The sequence below is a fragment of the Drosophila melanogaster genome, chromosome 3R, assembly GCF_000001215.4.
Source record: "Drosophila melanogaster chromosome 3R".
Classification (NCBI taxonomy): Eukaryota; Metazoa; Arthropoda; class Insecta; order Diptera; family Drosophilidae; genus Drosophila; species Drosophila melanogaster.
In genome coordinates, this window is record NT_033777.3 from 22,360,751 (window position 1) to 22,381,289 (window position 20,539).

A 20,539-nucleotide genomic window follows, 5' to 3' on the forward strand; every position below is an offset into this window, starting at 1 on the left:
TGTGCCGAGCTTGAATGAAACCCAGCGATGTACAAACATATTGGATTCATTTATTTATTTGCATTTAGGGTTTACGCTAATGAGTCACGTCCGGAGCATCTATTGAAATCAGGGAGCAGGCATTCGATGAGGGCGAGCACGGGATCCAGGAGCTGCAAACATGCTGGTCCAAGTAGAAAAATACACAAAACTCTGCAGAGTATGATCGCGACCTCAGTGCTAACTGAGCCGGCAGCGGCGGGGCAGTCCTCTCAGCAGCATCAGTTGGCGTTGAAAGAGGCGCATGAGCAAGCCCTTGCGCTTGGCCCGCTCCCTGGATCAGGAACGCGATGATCCGCCCATGGAGCCGGACCCGGAGCCGCCGCCAGCCATGCGCCGCTTCTTTTTCTTCTTGGCCGTCAGACTCTCCTGGCCGCTGTCCGTGTTGGAATCGCCGCCATCGTCGCTCTCCTCCTCCTCCGAAGACGAGGAGCTGCTCGACGAGGAGGAGCTTGAATTGCTGGAGCTGTCCGATGCGAAGCCGGTGCTCTCGTTCAGGTTAATACTATCGGCGATCTGGGCCAGCTCCGGTCGCTGGTCTCGCAGCACGCGCAGCCACTTGCGTGACAACTTTGGCCGGCCGCGAACAGTCTTGTGCCAGACGCAGGGGAAGTTCGTCTGCGAACTGAAGTTCTGGGTGATGGCAATGGTGTCGTCCATGTTGAGCACCACGTGCCACCAGCCGCCGGGCACGAATACAGTCTCGCCTGCTCCCTGCAGCACTTCGATGGGGCGGTATTGCTCCGGCCAACTAGGCAGCTGGGTGCGCGGATATATGGTGCTGAACCAGGTGATGGCCTCGTCTCGCTGCTTGCCACCCATGGCACTGGTGACCTTGAGCAGCTCCTTGGGCGTTTGGGTGGGGAACAGGCACCAGCGCTTGTGGCCGCGGATCAGCGTGTTCCAGGCACTAGTGCCCAGTGGATCAATGTGGATGCCGGTGCCGGAGCGAGCCGGTCCCATGACAAACCAGCGGTAAGGCGGACGACGATTCTCGCCGCAGTACTGGAAGAGGTCGTCGCGAAAATACTTGGGCACCACATAGTCATCCAGGAGCTTGCGCCGACGATGGTGTTCGCCGAAGCTGCTGTCGAAGATGTACAGCGGGCTGTCATCGCGCGTGCTCTGCATGTACTCCACGTAGTACTTCATCTTCATCTTGACGCTATAGCCCTCGTTGTCCTCGCCGCACTTGAACTTCTGGTTGCGATACTTCTTGGCCAGGCGGGCTAGTGTCCACTTTTCCAGCGCCAACCAGCCATCGGTGCAGCCGCGAATGACCACCGGCTTGTAGGGTCGCTCGAAGCGTTCGATGAACTCCGACTCCGGCACCTGCGACTCCTCGATCCGCTCCAGGTTATCGGTGAAATCCCAAAATGGCTCGAACTTCTCACAGTACCGCATGGCCGACCAGGCATTCTCGCCGTCCAGCTCCGGACGAGCCTTGCGCTTCACCTCACGTGTGCGCTTGCGGGAACGCTTGGGCAGCTTGAATTCCTCGCTCATCCTGCTGAAATTGGCCAATTTTCCACAGCTCCTGGAAATTAAAGCAGCGTGAGTGCAGTGTGGCCAGACGCCGCAGGTTCGAACATGCTGAAAACGCGACGCGGGACCGCACCTGGTCACTCAGCTGGTCGCCAGACAAGCACTCCTTTACTGGTTTTATCAGATGTTTACCGAGTAAACGGACATTTTCAAAACATTTCATTATTAAAGAATTGTACACAGGTCCAGTATGAACCAGCCCATACATAAAAGAACCTAAATGGTAGTAGTGCGCTACTACCCCATGTTCCCCATGTTCCAAACTCAACCGTTCCCCCACCAACGCTCACTTAAATTTAACCCTCGCGAGTGTAAGTTGTATTTTCATTGAGAGCCAGGGCTGCAAGACTTTAAGGTGACCAGCGTTTGTTAGCCAAATTCAAAGTACAAAATAAATAAAATTAAAAATAAAACTATTGTGAGCAGGATCTTTCATACTATCTGTGCTAAAGCACAGGCCTCAAAAGCAATGCAAAAATTAATGGATAAATAACTTAAGATAACATCTTAAGTATATCATACGATATACGATAGTGGAAGCCCTGGTTCGCTACGATTTCTCATGTGACAGCTGTGGGCGAATGAAAATAATGATAAGCCAAGTCGGACGAGGTGGAGTTTTTGAAAAGCAGTGTAAAATCGTTAATAACCAGGTGCTACCAACTCTTCCAGAGCTCTACAAGGTGCCGCTTCGCATTCTAGACCATCGCGTGTTCGTAAACGGCGAGATCGAGGCCTTTCTTGAGAACTTCGAGGTGCGGCGCAACGACAGCGAAGTGGAGAAACTTTTCCAGGTCACCGAAACAGTGGGATCTCTGAAGTACGATCTGTCCCGGTGCAGTGCAACCGGAAGGGGTAGCGGAGCCGAGAACCTCGCCCAACTGGACACGGAAGTCAGCCATCTGCTGGACGGGGTCAACGCACTCTTGGCGAAAGCGAAGGTGGAACGAACTGTTAGTGGGCCAGCGTAATCTCCGCCTGTTTATCATTGATTAATTGGTCTTCCGTTCGAATTGCAGGCTAGCACCCAGTTGCAGGAGGCGCGACTGGCACGTGAGCAACGCCGGGCGGAGTTCCTAACCAATTTGGAGCACGGCTATCGCCGAATCGAGAACTCATTCGAGGAGAAGGAGGAGGAAATCGCAGAGCTTTACTCAGATTTGCAACTAAAGCTTAACATTGCCAAGTAGAAACTATGCTGAAGTCAACGATTGTTGATCCGCGGGTGCGCCTTGTGCCGTCAAAGAAGCTGCTTGACTTTCTGGACGCCCAAAAGAAGCACTTAAAGGAGTTGCCCGAAAATGTGGCCAAGATTATGAAGCAAAGAGGCCACACACTGCCCACCTCTATTAGGATTATCAAGGATGCGGGCTTGGAGTACAAACGACCAAAACTCAATTACGAGCTGTTGACAAAACTAACTGAAAACCTAGCCGACAAACCAGAAGAACCTGCTAAGGATAAATCGGAACCAGATTCAGGGGTCAAGGATAGTGATGACGCAAAGTCAACAAGGGAGGTTAAACATTTCCTATACTTAACCGACCTGCACTGGCTCTCAAAAACACTGGCTGAACTGCGTCGTCAGGATCACTGCCAAGTCTTTCTGCATCAGCTAATTGAGTCCTGTGATCTGCTCCTGCCCGAAAACGAAATGAAGCCGCGCAATCCTGAGCTAGAAGCGCGCTGCCAACGTCTTCGCGCAGAGCAACAAAATCGGGATTACCTCAAAATGACCAAGAATGTGGATGCCGGCTTAAAACACTATCCAGAGGACACTATCAGCTATCAGAGTAAGTGAATACGCCCAGCTTGTTAGATCCGCCCTTTTAAAACCTTTTTCTTCTTCCCTTCCCTTTCAGTTAAGAGCCTTAACAAGCAAATCATTGCCGTGGTGCAGTTCATCTTCTCCGTGGCCGCTGGCTTTACGTTCGGCTTTTTCGGCGTCAATTTGATGGTGGGCCCGCTGCCTTTCGGCTTTCGCATCTTGCTGGGCGTGATTGTAGCGCTCATCATAGCCCTGGCTGAGATGTACTTCCTGGCCAAGAAGCTGCACGAGTACGATGAGGTCTTGGACGCGCCCAAACGTAAGCCGCAGCCATCGACGCCGGCTAAGCGCACCCCGCCCGCCGAGGGAAGTCAAGTCCAGACATTGAAACCCCATGTTGACTAGATAGATGATCTGCGAGTAAAAATCGTTCTTTGTCGTTGTATTATTTCGCTTTGCAATGTTAGGTTATATAAATAGCTGTAAAAGTTTTATTCTTTCGGAATCGGGGACTTGGATATCGATTATATGCTACGTATGCTTATTTCGACCGTGAATGCACACCCTATTCGTAGTGGTTCGGCTGTGGATTGGGGTTATTCCAGCCCTCGTCCACGGCATCAGATCCTCCGCGACCCAGCCAGGCCATAAGATAGACGAACAAGACAAAGGCCAAAATGCCGGCGGTCACCAGGAACCAAGTGCGACGCCACGGCGGCCGCGAGGAGGGCGCATAGAAGCGGCGTGTCCATCGCGAGAACAATTCCGCAGGAGTGCGGCGCTGGTACTTATTATCGTCTCGATCTGTCCCACCAATTGGCGACTGACGGGGCAGCAGCGGTCTTCTGCTGCTGGCTGCAGGTGCGTAAGATTATAATTATAATATGACTCAAAGTGTATGCTAGATTATGCGCACCGTAGTCGCCCGCACTTGGGGGATTAAATGCATCCATTAGGAGCACGGAATGTGGGCTCACGGCGTCATGGCCATTGGGCTTCGTGCGCTCTCGCTCGCCACCGGAATGGATGTGGTGCACTTTGGTCATGTTGCTGACAGCCGCCTGGCTTGCCACCTTGGGCTTAATGGCCTTCAGACTGCTGCTCTGCTCCTCAGAGAGCTGGGAAAGATTCAACATTTAAATTGATTACAAGCTTACTGCCCGGAATGCTTACCAGGGCGAGTCCCAGGCCATTTCTGCCCCAGTTAACCTGCGACAGGAAACTCTTCAGAGCATCGGCCACCGGGGAGACCAGGTTGGCGTTGGGAAAGATCTCCACACTGCAGGCGGGGCACTGGTGACCCCGAGGGGCTGTGTTGGCAGGCAGTGCGGCTTGGCGGGCGTTCAGGCAGTCCCAGTGGAAAACATCTGGAAATGGCAGGATTATGGGTAAGTGTGTGGTGTCTGGATTAGCTCAAAACTGGCAGATCCCTACGGTAGCAGACGAGGCGCACGCAATCGCCCTGCTCCAATGTGGTGCCGCACAGAGTGCAGTTGGAGATGTAGTCGCTGTCCCGCAGCCACTGCAGATACGACTGCACAATGCACTGAAAAAGAGTGGATATGGTGTATTCCAAGCATCCATAAAACTAGAGGACAGGAATCCTTACCTTTGGATGAGACTGAACCATACAGTGTTCGCAAACATTGACTCGATGCTCAAAGCAAAACTGGTTGGTCACCAGGCGCTTGGGGCACTTGCACAAACCCATTTCCTTAAATTCGGGGTTCCTAAGGCGGCGGAGGAATTGCACTTGGCGGCCTTGGGACAGCTATCGCATAATAACGCCTCAATAAAATTAAATTTTATTTCGTTTCGCAGCTTTTGTCGGAATTTTCGAGTTTTCATTCACATATTCAACAGCCACGTATCTGTTCATGCGTTCCGGGCGATTGGCAACCAGCTGACATATTCTGCGAATATCGTAGCGATGAATGATGAAATACGATATGTGTTTGCGATTTAAAAAATCGGTTTCAAATTTTCCTTTTTTTTATGGTAACCATAACATTTAAGAGTTAATAATGTTTGTGCTACAAAAAGCTTAATAAACAATAAGTTCAATTTGTAATACTTAATATAAAATAAAATCCAGAGTTTTCGAGCTAATCCCTAATCCAACCAATCTCGCATATATTCACAAGTTATAGCAGTTACATCGCCACAATTGGAGCAGTTTTTGATGACGGGACAAATGCCACATGGCATCTGGACCAGACCAGTCGGAGGAAGTGGGGCGTTCACCGCCCGGTAGACGAAGGATCCATCCTGCTGGCGCACTCGCTCCGCATTGCCGTCGTACACCACTGTTTTGAGAATTGTTTCCAGATCGGCCTCCGCCAGATTAACCTTGCTGATGCCCAAGTCCGAGATGAACTTCTGAACCTCGTTCACCGTGCAGCAAGACATCTGCTTGAAGGCCAGTGGCCCCTCGCGCTTCTTTTCCGCACTGTCGCGTTTCATTTGCAGAAAGCGCAGGCACTGCTGGTTGAGCACATCCACAAACTCCACCTCAAAGTCCTGATCCTGGTACCAGGCTCCTCCCGTAATGGAGAGATCCGGCTCTAGGTTGTACAGCATGTACACTTTCTTTTTGCTGGCCTGCGCGAAGAAAATTTGGAATCACATTGAACTTGGAATATGGGATCATAGAACCTACGTTCACCGACTTGACCGCCTTGATGAGCTTCTTGGTTTCTAGGTTCTTGAGGATCTTGTTGAGCTGTATCATGTTCAGGTTGGACTTCATACGTATATCCCTAATCCAGATGCCTTTGTTGCCGCCCTCCTCAACAATGCCGTAGACGACCTTCTCCTCATTGTCCGCATCCTTGGGCAGGGCACTCTTCTTTTCCGGGTCCTTGGCACGGTACACCAGCTTTTCACCCTTCTTCAGGATCTCGATCCCGCCCTCCTGCAGCAGTATATTCAAAGCTTCCACCCGCGTGGCCGCCGGCACATCGGGCAGCGCCTTGGTCAGGTCATCGTTGGTGGCACCGGCTGGGATGCCCTGGACCACCGCCAGCAAAAGTTGCGACACCTCAGTGGCCATTTTTCTATTCTCGAAAATTTGTTATTTAAAATTCAATTAAATCGAGAAAAACAACACGCTTACCGTGAAAAGCAAAACAAAAACAAACGGTTCCGGGCGAATGGCTACCGCTGCTAAGAAGAAGCTAAAAAATAACAAAAATCACAAACCAATTTTAAAAATATAAGTTTGTTCTATTAAAAATAATACTTTACGCAACTGAATAAATGAGGATAAATAAGGAGCATATGTTTTAGGCTTTATTACAAATTGCTTTAAATAAAATTTAAAGCTTTCCGAAGACCCCAAATGTTATATCGTGAATCTGGTATGTATATACCAAATGGTATTTATTTTAAAAACGAGTGGCTTTTTTAGGCTCATTGGTGCCAACTGTTTTTTCGAACAGATCGCCGGACGCACTGTTTCTGATTGGAGTGTTCGCTGCCTGTGCATTTAAATTGAATTAAAATAATTCCAAAACAGGAAGAGCAAATACATCTTTCCGCGAGTTCACCTTTACTGTCAAAAACAGGTAATTATCAGATCTTCTTGATACGACCTCAAGCTAAACATCATTCCATTATAATACGCTAGAAATTTTGCTAACGAAATTGGCGGGGGCAAGACATTTGTTTTTGCTGTTGTTGATGATGCAAGCAATTTCTCCACATTATGTAGAATTGCGTTTGCCGCCTCACAAAACACATACACACAAGCACGGCTGCGAATTCAATTCGCACACCCATACAATCTCAAAAGAACCTCGTTAGCGAAATGTGTAAAGGTGAAATAGAAGTCATTCCATGCGGAGCGCGCCACAAGTAAAATAACCTACACCATCGCAATCACACCCTATTAAACATGCCATCGGAAATAATGCAGCAATAATAATCTTGAACCGCTGTAAACTTCCACTATCGCAATTGTTTAATTGCTCTGTGACGACGACGCTTTCAGCGATGATGAGTAATTTTGCATAAATTTGCTCTGTGCCGGATTGTCTGAATTATATTTGAAATTTTGTTGCTGTTTCGGCGTCTCAGTGATAAGCATTTGTTGTTGCAGACCCGAGCTTCAAAATGTTAACGGCGCTAACGTCCTTTATCCACAAGTTCAAGGTTAAATAGTACGGCACATAGTACTCATTACATATTGACTGAAGCCTGGAAAAGCACTTTCACTTTCAGAACTTTTCTCGTGCGTTTTCCGGCGACAAAAGCTGCAGGCCGGCGAGCTTTACTTGCACGGTTTCTGCGCGTGTCACTCACGATGAGCGAAAGAGAGAGCGGAAGATAAAAGGAAAGTAGATGCTCACGCACTTGCATAATGGCAGTGCGAGCGAGACGAAGCTGTTTTCTGTGGAGGAGATTAGGTTGTCAAGGTCAGCACAGTGGAATTCTAGGTGGAAGTGGGACAGTTGGACAGTGGGCTCTTTTCCGCGTTGCTTTTTTTCTGTATTGCCAGCTGATAAGCGCCGTCTAACAGCTGATGATCGGTTTTTTGTTTACCACGCACACACATACTGACATCACGTGTCCATATAATCATATATACACATACTTCTGTACAATGCAAATTTATATGCAAAAATTAATAATCGTAATGGATCGTTGAACCTTCTGTTCTATCCGATTGCCGGCCAGCCTAGCAACGGAGCTTTGCGCCAGTTAACTTCGGAGCTTCCTTTTTGGATAAACTTTTCGCATCCCCTTACGCGAAGGGAGTTAGGGTATGTTGGCACAATAGCATATCTTGATCCTGCTAAACACTTTACTTATACTTAAATATCGAATGATAATTTGAGCCTCTATCTTTTCCATTTGATAATATCTTTATTAATTTTTATATGCAGTATTGTAAGATTAAGGTTATATTTCACTCGGAATTATATTGGGAATAGCGGTAAGGCCACTTGGTCGACTGAGCAGCTGGCAGTCCCTGGTCGAGCATACCCTTGAATATACCCTTCTTGCTCGCTCACCAATGTTGTCTCTTTAGGGGTGGCCTGTTGCGTCCGCCTCTTGCCTCTTGGGCCCAAACTCTCTCTCCTCTGCGTTTATGCTCTCTTTGCTGTCGGGCTACCGACATTCTGAGCGCTTTTTCTGCGGCTAGGAAAATTTCCGCTTGCCAAAAAATCTGTGTGGCAGTCGAACTTTTTGTCTCGTCCTCGCCGCGTCCGATTTTCCATATATCCCGATTTTCGTCTCAAACTTGGAAGATATATTGCCAAAATATTGCATTCGGCTAGCCGCTGCGTTGTGTGTGTTGTTGTGCGTGGAGTTGCGTGTGCAGTTGCAAGAAGATATAGTCGTCTATATCGTCAGACCGATCTCGATCCCAAGTGCGATTCCCGTTGGTTACATACTACCCGTTCGGTAGGCAACAAAATGGTGAACGTAACCATCTACGATGAGGCACCGCAGCTGAAGGTAGGCCAATGTCACGGTAATGGAAGCCCCCAGAGTTGGTCCATAAAGATATTCATAATCGCCATAATCAGTTGGCTGGCGAGTTGGCCCGATATCAGAGTCATTGGGGAGGAAAATGTGGGAAAAGACAATTATGCAACTGCAGCTGAGAAAATTCTGTCGGTCGCGGTCGGCAGAACTGACCTTCGGCGGTGCAGATGTGCAGCGCTGCCGGTGTCGGCTTCGCTGCACACTTTTCTTCCGCCTGCTGCTTTCTCTCTGCCACTCTCTCTTCCGCTCTGCCTTTCTCAGGTCCTCTCTACGGGGGACACCCCTAACCACCCACGCCCATCCACTCAAGCACTTCAAGTACACGCACTTTGTTTACATCAGCGAATTCTGCAGCGACAGCTTTGCGTTTTTCAAAACATAACATGCACAGTGCGAATAAATATTTTGATAATTTAAGCAATCGTAAGAGTTAACAAATAGTATTTAACGCAACAGCATCATTTAATATTGGTAATCGATTATAACATTTTATATGTCAAGTTTTATCAATGGCTTATTTACACATGCTACTAAGTACCATCAGAATGATAAAATACTGTTAATATATAACGTTATCATTTTAATTAGGATTATTAGATTATTTAAAATCATTACCTTTATATGTAAATAGCTCTATTTTATCTGTCAGTTCACAAATATTTCAATCATTCCTTTTGGTCATGAAAAATGATTGGTGCGGCGAGCATTTGGGCTTAAATCGCCGTATTTGGCCCGTTTGGTTCTATTTATAAGCCGGTGGTAAACATTTAATTTGGTCGATAAAAACTGTATCGATTTATATTCGTTGATATGAAGAAGGGTTATCATGAGTTTTGCACGCATTCGCCACGTTTATGTTGGGGTCCTAAATGTGTTTCGCATTGCATGACTTCACCAGGGCATGATTTTAATATCATAAAACTAGTTGGTTTTTTTATTTTTTGCTAGAACTTGGTAGTTTTTAAAACGCGTAGGGTTTCTTGTTGCTAGGAAGAGACTTCTGATTATTAGCGTAAATTGGAAATAAATGCTTAAAATCAATAAACACGACTTTAACCTGTTTTATTGCAAAAGTTGGCAATCAGCGTGTTGATTTCTAAAAATAAAGAATCAATTCGCGCTGTTTATAAATATGAAGAGAAATGAAAACAAACAGAATTAAGTATAGTTTTCATTTTGCAGCCCAACGAAGTACCCCAAAACATGGCCGCAGGAGCTGATACCCAACTGGAGCACATGTGCCGTCTGCAGTTCGACTCGCCAGTGCCCCATGTGCGTCTGTCCGGAATCGTGTGCACCATCGGACCTGCCTCCAGCAGCGTGGAGATGCTGGAGAAGATGATGGCCACCGGCATGAACATCGCGCGCATGAACTTCTCTCACGGATCGCACGAGTACCATGCCGCCACCGTGGCCAATGTGCGCCAGGCGGTGAAGAACTACTCGGCCAAGCTGGGCTACGAACACCCCGTGGCCATTGCCCTGGACACCAAGGGGCCCGAGATCCGTACCGGTCTGATCGGAGGCAGCGGCACCGCCGAGATTGAGCTGAAGAAGGGCGAGAAGATCAAGCTGACCACCAACAAGGAATTCCTGGAGAAGGGCTCTCTGGAGATTGTGTACGTGGACTACGAGAACATTGTCAATGTGGTGAAGCCCGGCAACCGGGTGTTCGTCGATGACGGTCTGATCTCACTGATTGTCCGCGAGGTAGGCAAGGATTCCCTCACCTGCGAGGTGGAGAACGGCGGCTCTCTGGGTTCCCGCAAGGGTGTGAACCTGCCAGGCGTGCCCGTCGATCTGCCTGCCGTCTCCGAGAAGGATAAGAGCGATCTGCTGTTCGGTGTGGAGCAGGAAGTGGACATGATCTTTGCTTCGTTCATCCGCAACGCCGCTGCTTTGACCGAGATCCGTAAGGTTCTTGGCGAGAAGGGCAAGAACATCAAGATCATTTCCAAGATCGAGAACCAGCAGGGCATGCACAACCTGGACGAGATCATCGAGGCCGGTGATGGCATTATGGTGGCCCGTGGAGATCTGGGTATTGAGATTCCCGCCGAGAAGGTGTTCCTCGCCCAGAAGGCCATGATTGCCCGCTGCAACAAGGCTGGCAAGCCTGTGATCTGCGCCACTCAGATGTTGGAGTCAATGGTGAAGAAGCCACGTCCCACTCGCGCTGAGATCTCTGATGTGGCCAACGCTGTGCTCGATGGTGCTGATTGCGTCATGTTGTCTGGTGAGACCGCCAAGGGCGAGTACCCGCTGGAGTGCGTCCTGACCATGGCCAAGACCTGCAAGGAGGCCGAGGCTGCCCTCTGGCACCAGAACCTCTTTAACGACTTGGTTCGCGGCGCTGGTACCATCGATGCCTCTCACGCGGCTGCCATCGCTGCCGTTGAGGCTGCCACCAAGGCCAAGGCCTCCGCCATCGTGGTGATCACCACCAGCGGCAAGTCGGCCTTCCAGGTGAGCAAGTACCGCCCACGCTGCCCCATCATCGCGGTCACCCGTTTCGCGCAGACCGCCCGACAGGCCCATCTCTACCGTGGACTGGTGCCACTCATCTACAAGGGTAGGTTTTTGTTTCTCCAGGTCGTTCTTTAAATTATAACTCTGGCTTGTACTTGCAGAGCCCGGTCTTGGTGACTGGCTGAAGGACGTGGACGTGCGCGTGCAGTTCGGTCTGCAGGTCGGAAAGAAGAACGGCTTCATCAAGACCGGCGATTCCGTCGTGGTGGTTACCGGCTGGAAGCAGGGCTCCGGCTTCACCAACACCATCCGCATTGTGTAAGTTTAAATTCTAGCATGTAGATATATATGTATCTGTGCAAAAATTATATCAACAAAACTAACGCAATTATCTATCATTTCAGCACCGTCGAATAAATTCTGCCGCTCAGGAAGTACCTGGATGCGTCGCAGCTGCCGCGGGCGTCGCGTTGATTACTGTTAATAACCAAGTTAATTTATTAATTACACAATATTCGGAATATTGGAAACTGCAGGAGGCTGCTGGAACCGCTGTCAGAAGCGCCGAAGGCCGGCCCGGGCCTCAAACAGACACACAAATATACTATACCATTGTTGAATAATAGAGATTTCTTCGAAAATTATAATAAAGTCATCACTGTATTTATGTACGTATGGAAAGTAATGTGCCATTTTCTCCTTATACTTGGAACCTTTGGGTATTAGGTCTGCATGTACGAGATCCACATCCAGTTCCCTATAGGCAATTGATTTTATTCGTTTTTGACAGGTAACACTACATTTTATTTTTGTTTCGGTGTATCAAAATTTATTCAAAATTCATCCATACGCAAGAATCCTTAGTCCAGGGTCCACAGTGCCCATATGTTCCACTTGCCTGTTAAACCTAAGATATCGCTGCTATGCCAGCAAATGCAAGAAAGAGAAGGTAGGACGTTGTTACGTTGGGAGTCAATCATCCGCTTATGAATTCTTTCCAGAAACCACCGAAGTTCCGACTGGACCGCGGACCATTCGCCTCCCAGTTGGATTACCAGTCGCGACTGCAGTACCAAGCACCTGCCCTGAGTATCCCCCTCAGCAGCATCATATGCACCATTGGACCCTCATCCAACAGCCCAGAAAAGCTATTGGAGCTCATCCGGGCTGGGATGCGGGTCGTGCGTATGAACTTCTCTCACGGCTCTCACGAGTATCACTGCCAGACAATACAGGCGGCTCGTAAGGCCATCGCCATGTACGTGGAGCAAACGGGTCTGCCCAGAACATTGGCAATTGCTCTGGACACCAAGGGTCCAGAGATCCGGACGGGCAAACTGGCCGGTGGCAATGATAGGGCTGAGATAGAGCTCAAGACCGGAGACAAAGTGACATTGAGCACCAAGAAGGAGATGGCAGACAAGAGTAACAAGGATAATATCTATGTGGATTATCAGAGGCTACCTCAACTGGTCAAACCAGGAAATCGGGTATTTGTAGACGACGGATTGATTGCATTGATCGTGAAGGAATCAAAGGGAGATGAAGTGATCTGTCAGGTGGAGAACGGTGGCAAGCTGGGCTCCCACAAGGGAATCAATTTGCCAGGAGTTCCGGTAGATCTTCCCAGCGTAACGGAGAAGGATAAGCAGGATCTTAAATTTGGGGCCGAGCAAAAGGTGGACATGATCTTCGCATCGTTCATACGAGACGCAAATGCTCTGAAGGAAATCCGCCAAGTACTTGGACCGGCTGGAGCGTGTATAAAGATCATCTCTAAGATTGAAAACCACCAAGGTCTGGTAAACATAGACGACATTATCCGTGAATCAGATGGCATAATGGTGGCCCGAGGTGATATGGGCATTGAGATACCCACGGAGGATGTTCCCCTAGCCCAGAAATCGATTGTGGCTAAGTGCAACAAGGTGGGCAAGCCTGTGATCTGTGCCACCCAGATGATGGAGTCGATGACGAACAAGCCGCGACCCACTCGTGCCGAAGCCTCGGATGTGGCCAACGCTATTTTCGATGGCTGCGATGCCGTAATGCTGTCCGGTGAAACGGCCAAGGGCAAGTATCCGGTGGAGTGCGTCCAGTGCATGGCCAGGATCTGTGCCAAAGTAGAAGCAGTTCTATGGTACGAAAGCCTGCAGAACAGCCTTAAAAGGGAAATCCGGACCAGTGCTGCCGACCACATTTCGGCAGTTACCACGGCGATCGCGGAGGCGGCCACGGTGGGCCAAGCCCGGGCAATTGTGGTGGCCAGTCCGTGCTCCATGGTGGCCCAAATGGTCAGTCACATGAGGCCGCCATGTCCAATTGTCATGCTCACGGGTAACGAATCCGAGGCGGCCCAGTCTCTGCTCTTTCGCGGCATCTACCCACTCCTCGTTGAGGAAATGGTTATTGGCAGCTTTAACTTTCGACGCATCATGCAGTCGGGCCTGAAGCTGATGGGCAAGATGGACATCTTGGAGCCGGGTCAGAAAGGATCGGTGGTGCTGGTTAATGCCATGTCGGCAGAAAAGATCACCTTCCGGCTGTTCACTATCCGTCAGCAGACCAAGGAAGAACGCGATCAGGATGAGCGATGCCGAAAATTGGCCCTAGAGCAGAGCTGCAAGGAGAGGGCTGAAAAGGAGGAATGCAGAAAGCTCCAGCAAGCGGAAGAATGTCAGAAGCAAAAACTGGCCAAAAAATGTAAACAGTTCGAAGAGAAGCAAAAGGTCTGCCCCAAAAAGAATGATACTCCGAAGAATGATTGTCCGAAGAAAGATTGTCCGAAGAAAGAATGTCCCAAGCAAGATGACGAAATCTCAAAGTGCAGGCAAATGCAAGAAGCGGAAGCTGAAGAAAGGAAGTGCAAAGAAGAGTTTGAACAGATGTGCAAATTAGCTGAAGAAAAAAGGAAAGAAGCTGAAAAATGCAGGAAAGCGGACGAAGAACGAAGGAAAGAGGAAGCTGAAAAGTGCAGGAAATTGGAAGAAGATAGGAAATGCAAATTGGCTGAAGAGAAGAAAAGGAATGAAGAAGAACTTAAGATAATAGAAGCAGAAGTGGCCAAACTGGAAGCTGCTGAGAAGGCCAAGCGTTTGAAGGAGGAAGAGAAAAAGAAGGAAGAACTAATGAAGTGCAAGCAACGAAATGAAGCGAAAAAAAAGAGGGAAGAGGCTGAAAGGTGCAAGAGAAAGGAAAGAGAAAGGGAGCTAGCTGAAATGGAAAACAAATGGAAACAGGTTGCGGAGAAAAGAAAGAGAAAGAAGGCAGCAGAGATGTGCAGGAAAATAGAGGATGCAAAAGAAAAAGCCGCGGCAGAATCGGCTGATAAGATTCTGAAAGCTGTGTGCGAAAAACTAAAGCAATCTCTCTCGGATCCGGACAAATCAAAAAAGGGCAAGAAATAAAGTGAAAGCTAATGGCAGATTTATATGGAACATTTTAACTTTTAATACGGTGTTACACACCGAATTCCAAATTATTATATAAAACTATTGGAATTTTTTAAATTTTCTAGTAAAACAATGTAAAGAACGCTATTGTCGAGTTATTTGACTATAGGCGCGAACGGAAAATTTTCAAATTTGGGCATATCGATAAATATTGGAAAATACACATTTGCTTATCGGTTCTTTGAAAAGTAATAATTTCATACCTGCTAACCAAATTAAACTATGTCATTATGCACGTTCACACCTCCACTGATAAGATCGAAGTCATTGTAATCATTGGACATCACCTCTAAAAGTCATATTTTATAGAGTCAACTTTTCGAAATTAATCGCCTACAATTGATTTCACCACATGATGAAGATAATGAAATATTCGATATTAATCGTATGCAAGTGATTTCACCACATGATGAGGAATGGCGAAATTCTAATTCTCCCAGCTGCTTGATGTTGACAGTATTTAAACCAAACAAAGGGTTAGTTTAGAGGGTTCTTCATCGCGAGAAAAAGGTACTACCATGTCATTGCCCACGACCAGAGCCACCACGGCCACGACCACTCACGCTGTGGTCCAGGCTGTGGAAACGTATATTCAGAACCAGAATTTGCTTGGCGAGATCGCTGAGCTGGACGACATGCTGTACGATTTGGTGTCCATGCACAAAGACAACGAGCTGGCCCTGAAGCGTGTGCTGCAGTGCATCCACAACCTGTTGCAGACGAACAGCAAGTATAACGTCCGCTTTGGCCCAAAAGTTTTTCACAAACTGGTCTCCGTGGTGATTGCCGACAGTCGTGAGGATTCGGCCAGCCGGCGTCAACTGGTGGCCAATTTACTGGTCTGCGTGCAGCTTCATATACGGAAGTTTCCGCGTATCGAAGCCAAGTTCGTGCTGCAGCAGCTCTGGTCGCTGAGTCAGAGCAATGAGCGGCAACCACATGCGGCCCAGATCCTGGTACACCTTTTCGATGATTTCGTCAACAACTTGGGAACGGAATGCGCCCAGGAACTGCTTGTGCTAACGCGGAATCTTCTACAGTCTGATGTGCGCGATGATCGACGCTCAGCGTATTTTCTTATGCACAAGCTGCAGGAGATCGACGAAGTGCTTGCCGCTCTCCAGTGCAGTGAGGTTCAGTGGAGCGCGTATGTGGGCATCATGGAGAACCTCGAGGAGCAGCAGTCCCATCTTGTGCTGCCCACTTTAAGCACCCTGCTGCCGCGCATGGGCCTGATGTCTAACAATTTGAGTGAGGATTGGCTGGATTGGCTAAGGATTCTGTGCATACGCCTCCTGGGCGACAACAACATCCTCGTGTTGCGCTGGACCCTGAAGTACTTCCTATCCCATTTTAGCCTAGAACAGATATCGCGTTTCAATCTTCTAACACAATTCCTTGCTGCTACCAATCGGACGCAATTGTACAATCCAGAGGTGCCCGATTGCCTCACTAAGCAGCAAATAACTGATTTTAGTGCACAATTCCCGGCAGAGATATTGCTGGAAGCGCTTGTCTGCGTTCCGTGGCATGCAGTTCCCCTGATCCACTGGCTTCAAGCATGGGAGCTAAAGCAGCTGCCGGTGGTTTCCAAGGAGCTGCTGTTTAAGTTGGGCGCTCGCGTTCGTTCCCTCCAAAATCCGGTTTTGCGTGGTGAAGCCATCAATTATGTGATTTTCTCCTTAAGTGTAAGTTTAACTTATATAGAAGTTTTAACAATTTTTTGACTTTAATCCCATTAAAGGCGACGATTGACAGCCTGTCATTGGGAGATTACCTCCTCTTCATGGAGTCTTTGTACAATACCATCGACCGGTATCAATCTCATTCACAACTAGCACAGAAAATAAGAAATTGCAGCAATTTAGAAAAACATATTGCTAGTTTCAACATTCGTTGCTGTGAACTTGTATCTCAAATGGACTATAAACACGATGTATTTGTTGCGTTCTTGGAGAAATTACGAACAGTTCCAAAATCCAAACATGGCTGGTGGCGACTTTTACCCATATTTCTGCATCGGGAACTGGATCATCCAGAACAGTATTTAGATTTCTATCGCTCTGTCTATGATTTAGATACATCTTTTCTTGAAAGTGGTGTGAGTCTAGAGCAGATGCAGCAGCACCTTCTTAATCGATTGGATTGCCAGACCAGAGAAGAGAAGTCCTTTGTGCTCGAGCACTCTGTGGATCTTTTCGTACAGATAAATCTTCCAACGTGGAGCAAGTTAGAAGTACTTAACCTAAATCCCCTGGAACTTTTGGATCGGGGTACTGAAGAAACATTTGCCACCTTGTCGAATATATTGTCCACGCATGATGAACAATTGGCTGACCAAAATGTATTGCCCGCCTTTATATCCCGTTTGGGAAAACTAAAGGTCAGGGAAACGTGAGTAATATATTCGCTATATTTTTGTAAGTCAAGTTATTAATTCATTGATTCCCAGACAAGCCATCCTAAAATATGCAGTGCAAAATCTTTCGTCAGAAGAGTATGAAAAGTGCGTAGTGGACGTTTTGGAGAAAAACACCTTTCTTTTGGGTACAATGGACTGTGAAGAATATATTAAGGCACCCACCTCGTTTGTTATAAAAAGAATGCTGCAGGGAGAAACCACTACTGGCGATGCACGGCAAGAGAATAAATATTTTTTTCGTGAAATTACTATATACAACGTTAATAATAACTCCGCAGCATTGAACGCGCATTTGAGCAAATCTCGGATACTGGAGCCATGGATCGTGTGCAATTTATTCAATATGCGAAGAACAGCACTGGTTTGGATATCAGCTTCATCTGTGACGATTTGCTTAGAATGAACAATGAGCTGTCCAGAAAAAAACCACGCTATTTTGCAAACTGCAAAGAGCACAGAATGAAAATGCGAATAGGCAAAGCTTTGCTCGACCTAAGCGACAGATGGAAGTGGTCGGACAACCTGTGGGAAGCCGTCTTGTGCCCTAGCGATCAGCCTAACATTAGCTTTATGTACGAGTACCTTGTCTCCAAAATGCTGCCAAGCATCGATCTATTGCTGGAGCAGTTAAAGCTACTGGCAACTCTAAAACCGAGCCAGCAAATTTCGCTTGTCTCTGTAGTCCACATATACTGCTTGACTCGCTGGGAAAGCATACAACATGAACAGCTTGTCGAAGTATTTGCCGTCCTGTTGCCTCTCACAATGGGAGCAAATTTTCAGACTCGTTTGCTGGCCCAATTGGTTTTGCATCGGATTTGTAGCGAGTGCGAGGATCGAAGGTAATGAAATTAGTATTATATACTACTTGTTGCCGAATTTTATTAATATTTTGATATTTTTAGCATTCAAATGCCAATAGCTGATGCATTGAAGAAATCCATCAAGGTTACATTGAGCGAAAAATTAACTGAGTTTCAGTGCGAAGCTCGACTTTTGTTACCAGAACTAGGCAAACAATGCCCGACATCCGTTTCGGATTGCATTCTGATGATGACGAATGCACCATTTGATGAAAACATCAGTTTTATTAGTTGTTCCTATGACTTTCGAATGAAACTAAAGCGCGCCCTTGAAACGTTTAAACGGAAACAATCGGTTTTGATACCTGAGCTTGCAACGTCCTTGGCTGCATTAAACGGAAATGTGCAGCGAAAAATGAATCCCGTCGGAGATATATATCCGGAGAGTGACTTTGTTGTTTCGAACAAAGCTAGAGATGACCACGAACTCATTGTGGTGGCCTCGCTCATAGACAAATTGCCAAATCTGGGCGGATTGGCGCGTACCTGTGAAGTTCTGGGCGTTAATACCCTAATATTGGGTTTAAAATCACAGGCGGAGAAAAGCGATTTTACAAACTTGAGGTATGCACGTCAAACATCGCGGTAGCCCTATTATATTGCTTTATATAATTATAATTATATTATTTTAGCATGACTGCTGAGAAAACTTTAAACATACTTGAAGTGAATCCAGAATCGCTTGCTGGATTTCTGCTGGAAAAGCAAATGGAGGGTTATAAAATCGTTGGCGCCGAGCAAACTGCACACAGCACAAACTTTGTTGACTTTAAGTTTCCCAAGAAAAGCATTCTTCTTTTGGGGTTCGTAATCAACATCTTGGGCGTATTTTTTGAAAACTTATTGTTCTGCATCCCTCCTCAGGCATGAAAAACATGGAATACCAGCGAACCTTATTGGATTCTTGGACTACGCCGTCGAAATTCCCCAGTATGGCTTAGTGCGCTCTCTAAATGTACATGTGGCTGGATCACTATTTATTTGGGAATATTGTAAGCAGCACTTAAATTAAATTCATAATTTGACCACCAACAAATGCCTTTAACAAATAAAGTAAATACCTAAAAATATTGTACAAATGTTACTATATAAATGTTTTGTGTTGTATATATCTTAAAAAAAATACACCCAAAATAAATTACCTATATAAACTTAATTGTACTAGCTATTAGTATTATTTCTATTTTTTTAAATGTGTTTGTTTGCCTTCGGTGAATTAATCGAAGTAAATATAATTCATTCTCTTAAAGTTTCGCGCCTTGTTATCGATAACCAGTATTTACCGATGACGCTTGCCTGAAACAGCTGATCCTATAATCACAACATCACAACAAACCCATTGTAAACAACTTCGAAAAGACGAAAATGAGCTTCTCGGAAAACACCTCCGATTCTGAATGGTAAGTCCTTGAGGCCGGAAACTCTCAAATTCTATACGAATGCTTCGCTTATAGGAAGACAGACAAAATGCTAAAGGCGCGGACTGCTAAGAAATCTTTAAAGCTGGACAAGGAGCACAGAACTCTGAAACCTAAATATAACCAGAAGTTCTGCGAAAAGTGGCTCAAGATTTTCGATCCATGGCTCCGACGGGCGGCCGAGGATCCTAACAAGCCATTCTGCCGCGCTTGCCAGTGCACCATGGACTGCAATCGATGCCACCTGGTGCGGCACGAGCGAACCACCAAGCACAAGCGCAATCTGGAGGCTCTGCTCACAAAGGGCGAAGGCGCGGCGGTCCAGGAGTTCCGGATTCGCCAGCAGCGTAGCAAGTACTATCACCAGCGTAAATTGGTAGTGATGGAGCCCTTGGCTGAGAACCACGAGTTGGAGCCGCCTTCCACTCCAGAGCCTATGCCCGTGATGGCCATTGCTGATCAAAGCCTCTGTTCTGCAGCCAGTGAGAAGGTGACAGTACCCAAACAGGAGTTCTTATCAGAGACAGAGGTCACAACAAAGATGACCGAACCCCCGTCAAGCCATGCCAATTGCAGTGACAGCTCCTCTTCTGCCTCTAAGCAGGAGGGCATAAAGTTACTAATGCAGATCCACCAGGACAAAAACGAACTCATGGAATCCTTCCGCGAGCTGATGGGAAGCCAGAGGACCCTAAGTCACACACCGCCGCCCAAGGAGAAGAATCATGTGGATCTGTTTTTCGAAAGCGTCAGTTCCAGCGTGAAAGCCCTCTCGCCAAAGTTGGTAGCGGAAGCCAAGATGCGAGTATCGCAGCTGATCTGTGAGCTCGAGCTTCGCGGCCTCAGTGAAACCAGCCAAACGGACGCACTGAATCCAAACCCTCAAGCTAATGAATCGCTCGCACTGCGCCCATCATGACAATCCCTTGTCCTTCAGCATGAATTTAGAGGCATACATTAATTTTAAATTTAAAAATAAATGTTATCGATTTTTATAAGATCAATGCAAATATACTTTATTTGTTAGATATACGAATCAAACTATTCAAAATAGGTGCGAGAAATGGTAT

General features: G+C 47.2%; 9 protein-coding genes across 16 annotated transcripts; 6 read left to right on the plus strand and 3 right to left on the minus strand.

Moving 5' to 3' along the window:
* Nucleotides 1–31: 31 nt before the first annotated feature.
* JMJD6 (Jumonji domain containing 6) lies at nucleotides 32–1,621 on the minus strand. 2 transcript variants are annotated; one of them, NM_142769.4, is made up of 1 exon: nucleotides 32–1,621. In NM_142769.4, the coding sequence occupies exon 1, from the start codon at nucleotides 1,543–1,545 to the stop codon at nucleotides 319–321; it is 1,227 nt and encodes a 408-aa protein (NP_651026.1). In that variant the 5' UTR covers nucleotides 1,546–1,621; the 3' UTR covers nucleotides 32–318. Both variants share the same exon structure in this region, with proteins under 2 accessions (NP_651026.1, NP_001262832.1).
* A 248-nt stretch (nucleotides 1,622–1,869) lies between these two features.
* On the plus strand, nucleotides 1,870–3,830 carry CG7071 (uncharacterized protein). 3 transcript variants are annotated; one of them, NM_001300534.1, is made up of 4 exons: nucleotides 1,870–2,196; nucleotides 2,257–2,537; nucleotides 2,604–3,377; nucleotides 3,447–3,830. In NM_001300534.1, exons 3-4 carry the CDS (start codon nucleotides 2,780–2,782, stop codon nucleotides 3,755–3,757), a joined length of 909 nt encoding a protein of 302 aa, NP_001287463.1. In that variant the 5' UTR covers nucleotides 1,870–2,196; nucleotides 2,257–2,537; nucleotides 2,604–2,779; the 3' UTR covers nucleotides 3,758–3,830. The 3 variants fall into 3 exon arrangements, with proteins under 3 accessions (NP_001287463.1, NP_996266.1, NP_651027.1); NM_142770.2 differs by having other exon boundaries at nucleotides 2,147–2,196; NM_206543.2 differs by having other exon boundaries at nucleotides 2,145–2,537.
* Muted lies at nucleotides 1,870–3,830 on the plus strand. Of its 2 annotated transcripts, none has more exons than NM_001300535.1 (4): nucleotides 1,870–2,196; nucleotides 2,257–2,537; nucleotides 2,604–3,377; nucleotides 3,447–3,830. In NM_001300535.1, exons 1-3 carry the CDS (start codon nucleotides 2,166–2,168, stop codon nucleotides 2,772–2,774), a joined length of 483 nt encoding a protein of 160 aa, NP_001287464.1. In that variant the 5' UTR covers nucleotides 1,870–2,165; the 3' UTR covers nucleotides 2,775–3,377; nucleotides 3,447–3,830. The 2 variants fall into 2 exon arrangements, with proteins under 2 accessions (NP_001287464.1, NP_001036744.1); NM_001043279.1 differs by having other exon boundaries at nucleotides 2,147–2,196.
* On the minus strand, nucleotides 3,823–5,233 carry CG5382 (uncharacterized protein). The gene is made up of 5 exons (NM_170003.3): nucleotides 4,962–5,233; nucleotides 4,787–4,898; nucleotides 4,526–4,719; nucleotides 4,269–4,470; nucleotides 3,823–4,207 (listed from the first exon to the last, which is right to left on the minus strand). Exons 1-5 carry the CDS (start codon nucleotides 5,061–5,063, stop codon nucleotides 3,918–3,920), a joined length of 900 nt encoding a protein of 299 aa, NP_732721.1. The 5' UTR covers nucleotides 5,064–5,233; the 3' UTR covers nucleotides 3,823–3,917.
* Nucleotides 5,234–5,329: 96 nt separating this feature from the next.
* Nucleotides 5,330–6,623, minus strand: Polr3F (RNA polymerase III subunit F). Of its 2 annotated transcripts, NM_001260308.1 has the most exons (4): nucleotides 6,604–6,623; nucleotides 6,468–6,528; nucleotides 6,012–6,408; nucleotides 5,330–5,953 (listed from the first exon to the last, which is right to left on the minus strand). In NM_001260308.1, the coding sequence occupies exons 3-4, from the start codon at nucleotides 6,402–6,404 to the stop codon at nucleotides 5,465–5,467; spliced, it is 882 nt and encodes a 293-aa protein (NP_001247237.1). In that variant the 5' UTR covers nucleotides 6,405–6,408; nucleotides 6,468–6,528; nucleotides 6,604–6,623; the 3' UTR covers nucleotides 5,330–5,464. The 2 variants fall into 2 exon arrangements, with proteins under 2 accessions (NP_001247237.1, NP_651029.1); NM_142772.1 differs by lacking the exons at nucleotides 6,468–6,528; nucleotides 6,604–6,623 and having other exon boundaries at nucleotides 6,012–6,409.
* A 162-nt stretch (nucleotides 6,624–6,785) lies between these two features.
* PyK (Pyruvate kinase) lies at nucleotides 6,786–11,996 on the plus strand. 2 transcript variants are annotated; one of them, NM_170004.2, is made up of 4 exons: nucleotides 6,786–6,918; nucleotides 10,028–11,417; nucleotides 11,476–11,632; nucleotides 11,719–11,996. In NM_170004.2, exons 2-4 carry the CDS (start codon nucleotides 10,049–10,051, stop codon nucleotides 11,729–11,731), a joined length of 1,539 nt encoding a protein of 512 aa, NP_732723.1. In that variant the 5' UTR covers nucleotides 6,786–6,918; nucleotides 10,028–10,048; the 3' UTR covers nucleotides 11,732–11,996. The 2 variants fall into 2 exon arrangements, with proteins under 2 accessions (NP_732723.1, NP_524448.3); NM_079724.3 differs by lacking the exon at nucleotides 6,786–6,918 and adding an exon at nucleotides 8,532–8,815.
* Nucleotides 11,997–12,084: 88 nt separating this feature from the next.
* CG7069 (uncharacterized protein) lies at nucleotides 12,085–14,829 on the plus strand. Its single transcript, NM_142773.1, has 2 exons — nucleotides 12,085–12,263; nucleotides 12,316–14,829. The coding sequence occupies exon 2, from the start codon at nucleotides 12,487–12,489 to the stop codon at nucleotides 14,719–14,721; it is 2,235 nt and encodes a 744-aa protein (NP_651030.1). The 5' UTR covers nucleotides 12,085–12,263; nucleotides 12,316–12,486; the 3' UTR covers nucleotides 14,722–14,829.
* A 343-nt stretch (nucleotides 14,830–15,172) lies between these two features.
* CG18596 (uncharacterized protein) lies at nucleotides 15,173–19,205 on the plus strand. Its single transcript, NM_142774.3, has 7 exons — nucleotides 15,173–16,454; nucleotides 16,511–17,160; nucleotides 17,219–17,404; nucleotides 17,467–18,030; nucleotides 18,094–18,615; nucleotides 18,684–18,854; nucleotides 18,916–19,205. Exons 1-7 carry the CDS (start codon nucleotides 15,285–15,287, stop codon nucleotides 19,061–19,063), a joined length of 3,411 nt encoding a protein of 1,136 aa, NP_651031.1. The 5' UTR covers nucleotides 15,173–15,284; the 3' UTR covers nucleotides 19,064–19,205.
* A 172-nt stretch (nucleotides 19,206–19,377) lies between these two features.
* On the plus strand, nucleotides 19,378–20,503 carry CG34149 (uncharacterized protein). Of its 2 annotated transcripts, none has more exons than NM_001043280.3 (2): nucleotides 19,378–19,451; nucleotides 19,506–20,503. In NM_001043280.3, the coding sequence occupies exons 1-2, from the start codon at nucleotides 19,417–19,419 to the stop codon at nucleotides 20,386–20,388; spliced, it is 918 nt and encodes a 305-aa protein (NP_001036745.1). In that variant the 5' UTR covers nucleotides 19,378–19,416; the 3' UTR covers nucleotides 20,389–20,503. The 2 variants fall into 2 exon arrangements, with proteins under 2 accessions (NP_001036745.1, NP_001097869.1); NM_001104399.2 differs by having other exon boundaries at nucleotides 19,506–20,463.
* Nucleotides 20,504–20,539: the final 36 nt, after the last annotated feature.